This window comes from Mus caroli, chromosome 2 (genome assembly GCF_900094665.2).
Source record: "Mus caroli chromosome 2, CAROLI_EIJ_v1.1, whole genome shotgun sequence".
Lineage (NCBI taxonomy): Eukaryota > Metazoa > Chordata > Mammalia > Rodentia > Muridae > Mus > Mus caroli.
The window spans coordinates 81,211,233-81,216,408 of NC_034571.1; the positions used below are offsets into that span (position 1 = coordinate 81,211,233).

The 5,176-nt window shown below is 32.9% G+C and overlaps 1 protein-coding gene across 1 annotated transcript in view; it reads right to left on the reverse strand.

Annotated features, from left to right (window-relative positions):
• The window catches only part of LOC110290510 (olfactory receptor 8H1-like), a gene marked incomplete at its 3' end in the record, with an annotated part of 6,024 nt that extends 5,488 nt beyond the window's left edge, over nucleotides 1-536 (reverse strand). Inside the window, exon 1 of the mRNA XM_021157063.1 lies at nucleotides 1-536. Coding sequence (XP_021012722.1) covers nucleotides 1-536 — 536 coding nt within the window.
• Nucleotides 537-5,176: the final 4,640 nt, after the last annotated feature.

The window sequence follows — 5,176 nt, forward strand, 5'->3', positions numbered from 1 at the left end:
CAAAAGAAGTGATGAATTACCGTGGAGTTGCAGAAATCCAGTGTGCTTAAGCAAAAGACAGTGACAGAGGAACCCAAAACTCCAATCATGTAGGACACAGTGATGAGAGCATAGGAGCGCCTAGGGGACATAATAACTGGATAGTGTAGAGGGTTGCAGATAGCTACATAGCAGTCATAGGCCATTGACGAAAGTATAAAACATTCAGAACCTGCTAAGAAGGCAAAGAAAAACAACTGGGTGAAGCATCCCATGAAGGAAATATTTTTTACGGAGGTCAGCAGGTTCTGTAAGGTTTTAGGTGTGATTACAGTTGAGTAACTGAGGTCAAGGAATGACAAGTGGGTGAGGAAAAAGTACATCGGAGTGTGGAGCTGGACATCTAGATGAATGATCAGTATCATAACTATGTTTCCCAAGACAGTGAGCATGTATATCAGGAGGAACAAAACAGAGAGTACCAGCTGAATCTCCTTGGAATCTGTCAGTCCCACAAGCATGAACTCAGGTTCATTTGTAGGATTACAGGCACTCATAGTGAACAGTCCTAAAATGTGGAGAAGTTAAATGGAATACTTAGCCTGAATTTCAGAAAGGTATTTGTACATAAGTGTTTAAAGGCCTTCTAATAATTGTTTTATCTCTTAAACTTCATATTATTTTATAGTTTGCAGTTGTAGGAAATGTAACTGATCGAATAGATGGATTTATATAACATTACTTGACTATGATCTAATTTACAAAAGTACTATTATCTGTTTATTTCAGATTAGGCAAATAGAACAAAAAGAACAAATTAAGTAAGAGGAATTATTACAGTTGAGTTATGAGTACATGATAAGATTTTGACCCCAATGTCTATTTATAATTCTTTTTTTAATCATTTTATTTATTGAGCAAACCCAATTTAAAATATTGTACTTATGGTCCACAAAACTTCAAAAAAAAACAATAATCATTAATTATTTATTCTTAATGATGTTAAATATAATCACAAATAAATGTTTTCACTTTTTAAAGAGAATATTGTAGACTCTAAAAAGATACGTAACTATTAAATAAGAAAAGATATTTTTATTTCCTGAAAATCCAAAATCAATGATTTCTAAAACTACAACTTCAAATTATGATGATTTATTTTTGTTCCATCAATCCCATTTATAATAATTCTGAATTACTTGTAAAATTATCAAATGATACATGTTCACAGATACACTTTAACAGAACTATGTCTGCCTTCAAATTTTAAGAATACTTACTGTGATCCAAAGTTAGGAAAAAGCAAGCCAAAATTGCTGTTAAGAATTTATGCCCAAATTTTTCAACTGTCAATTTTTCTAAAAATAATAGAGGAAATCTACTCAAGGATATGAAAATGTTTGTACTACAGCATTTTTCATTTACATATCCATCACTGTATCTCTGAATTCACTATTTTTACTTGGAATATAAATTTAATCACCAAAAAAATTGTATGCAGGTCTTAGTTTGAAGGCATTTTGACTGAAAAGATTCCAGAAACGATTATGCTATCAGCAGGCCAGTTCATGCCTTTCCCCTTGCTTTATTATTCTAGGGTTCCTCATGTAAGGACATTGAGCATCACGCAATATGTTGTCATGTGCAGGAGCCAATTTGAAGCAAGTTTACTTGGCACAGTATCAGAAACAAGCTTTAAGATTAAATTAAGCCAGGAAAAGAATGATTAATTTTTTTTCTTGTTCACCAAATTCAATATATGTGAATATGTTTATATATACTATTGAATTGACTCAATTGCTAAATATTTTCATGACTTACCATTTGCATAGTACAGTGAACTAGTACATATATTTTATCCCCTATAGAAATAAATGTAGTTTTCTGTGATACATTAGCTACTTTATCAGTAACATTACTAGTTTTTTTACAGTGTCAGAATTGATATATTGTAGAAGTTTTCAAAATGGGTATGCAGTATTGAACACTGTGGTGTCACAGCAGTAACCCAATACTGTACAACTGTACATACATTTATATTTAAACACGAATACACATTATTTACTACCTTTCCATATATTATAATTTGCATTTATAGCTTTGTTCTCTCTCTCTCTCTCTCTCTCTCTTTCTCTGTCATTGCTCTGTCATTGCTATACTTTTTCTTGTTCCCTCTATTTTTTATCTCTGAATTTTTTTAACCTGAATTTTTCAAATGTTTTGGTTCTCTTTTTATTTTAGTTTACATTTAATTTCACTACTATATATTTATTGTATACAATAAGAATAATAATTATGAGACATTTTCACACATGTATATAAAGTACTTTGATTATGTTAGCACTTCTTAATTTCATCTCTAGTCCTGTATCTTCTGTCTTAGTAGTCATCTTCGTCCTTGATCATAGTTCCCTTGTACACTTTAAATTTTATTCATTCTACTATTGACATATGATAGAAAAATGTCTCATTTTATGTTGTATTCACTTTATGTGATAATCACCCATCTTCATCCGTTTTGGTCCATCAAATGTCTAAATAGTAGGGTGCTACATGTGCCAGATTTCTTTACTCTCTCGTCTATAGCTAAACACTGAAGTTACATTCATGGCTTCACAATTTGACTAGTGCCTAGGTGTGCCACTCTCTGTGCTGTATAATGTCTATGATCTCTTTTGTGTATATAGCAGTAGTAAAGTTGATAGTGAGGTAATTGTCTTTATTTTTTATAGGGAAACTATATATTAACTCCTAACATAACTGAACTAATTGGTATTCCAAACTGTTGTTCATAAGGGTCCTAAATTCTCCCATTCACCGAATACGTGATGTTTAATATTTTAATAGCAGCCAATATGACATGGAGGGAATGATTCTCACCACAGATTTAATTTGATTTTCCTACATATTTGGATGTGTTATTAGTTTGAAGGAAAGCTACTTATTTATGTATAGAATTAATATCTATCAAATGAATGTAAAATATGTTAGAATTACCAAATTTGTGGAAAAAAATCTTCAGTAATTGTATTCCTCAAATGACCTATAATTTTACATTATGTAGGAATGTTTTATCAATTAGTAATATACATCTTTATTAAATTGTACAGTAAATATTGTAGTTATTCTTCTAAGGCTTGGTCAGAGAAACTTCTTTTACAGTTGATGGTGAGACTCCTATCTCGTAAAAGTACTAAGAGTATGTAACTGTTAAATGATTAGCCCTACACTAGACACCTATAATATCTCCCTTTTGGGATCACAAAATACCCAAGAAGTTGGCAGAAAGAATGTAAGAGATGGAAATAAGAAATAGTGTCATAAGAAGTTATCTGTTCGACATGATCTGTCTAAAACACTCATATAGTCAGATTATACAGTGAAAGATCACATGATTAAGTATAAGAAATTCAGGATAAAAGATGGAAAATGAATGTAGTATAAAGAAATTTCAAATTCCTAATTATAATCATAAAATAAAATAGGAACTCCAGGGCTGGAGAAATACTCAGTGGTTAAGAAGGATACTGATTCTTAGAACACAATTTCAAATCTAAAAAACCATGTACCAGATGACAACCATATGCAAACTGTAGTTAGAATTTGGGAATTTTGGTTTCTTCAAAACACAGAGGAATATTTAAGAATATGTTTTATGTTTTAATATCATGTGGGGACATGAGCAAATGTTTTCATTATAGGATGGAGTCTCCTTTTATAAGTGCCCAGTAGTGATATGACTCAGCATTGAGATAGAATTGTTTCCCAATTATATGAGAAAATGGCATGTTGATTTCCAAAGTGGCTGCACAAGTTTACACTCCCACCAACATTGGCAGAGTGTTCCCCTTGCTACACATCCTCACTAGCTCTCATGTTTGTATTTTCTTAGTGATTGACTGGTGAAAGATTGAATCTCACAGATGTTTTAATTTGCATTTCCTAAATGGCTAAGGATGTTGAACATCTTATTGTTAACTAAATCATGACAATACTTATCTCCATGTCTTAGAGCCTGTAACTTTTCATTTGGGAACGGGGTATAGAGACCTGCTAACCTATTTTGCCAGGGAATAAGGTAGATTACATTCACTTTTACTCTCACCCTTTACCTCCATTTGCTCAGTCTTATTCTTATCCCTTTAGTAGACTAAACTGTTCTGTAATCTTTTTGCTATCTGTCCCCATTTTCATTACTTTAAACAGATCCAAGTGATGCACCCAGTTTCTTCCCTCCTGTTGATGCTCTCAGCCAACTCCCCTCTTAGCCTGTCCCACTCAATAGTGACAGCTGCCAATAAATAGAAACACTTTTTATCCAGGATCCCCAGTAGCCACACCTAAAAGGATCTTATATGCCTTATGCCTTGTCTACCAAGCAACCCACAACTACCACACCATCCTAAGAACCAGAAAGTAAAACAAAATCCAAGGAATCAAACACTTACCAAACAAATACAAGACCAGATAGCAGCAACTTAAATTAAGATTATGTCCAAACCAAATATATAGTATTTTAGATATGGTTTCCATTGCTCTGAAGAGATACAATATTCAAGACATTTATAAAGAACAATATTTATTTGGGGCTGTATTACAGGTTCAGAGGTTCAGGTCATTATGAACATAGTGGGAAGCATAGCAGCATCCAGGCACACATGCAGTAAGAAAATCTCTATAGCTTGATCCAAAGACATTCAGGAGGAGAGTGGCTTGTGCAACAAGACATTAAGAGCACTTGGAGTCCTCAAAACCCACTTATATAGTGATACAATGCCTCAAACCAAGTCACACCTATCCCTACACCTGCTAACAGTGCCACTGCCTATGGGTTAAGCATAGTTAAATCATTGTATTCCACAGCCTGGCTGATATAATCTTGTACAAAAACATGAGCCTATAGGGGCCATACCTAGGCATAGCATAATGCAAAATGCATGTAATTCAACTTCAAAAGTCCCTATATTCTATCAGTCTCAATAATGTTTAAAAGTCCAAAGTTCAAAAGTCTTTTCTCGGATAAATGCAAACTTTTTTCTATAATCTTTTTTAAATATCTCAGGACATATACTACCATTCTAAAATTTCTTAGTTAGGAAACAACAGGCCAAATTATGACAGGAATACAGATGGGCAAATTCCTATCTCTGTATCACCATGTCTGATATCACTTCAACTATTTAATGCTTTTCATTTT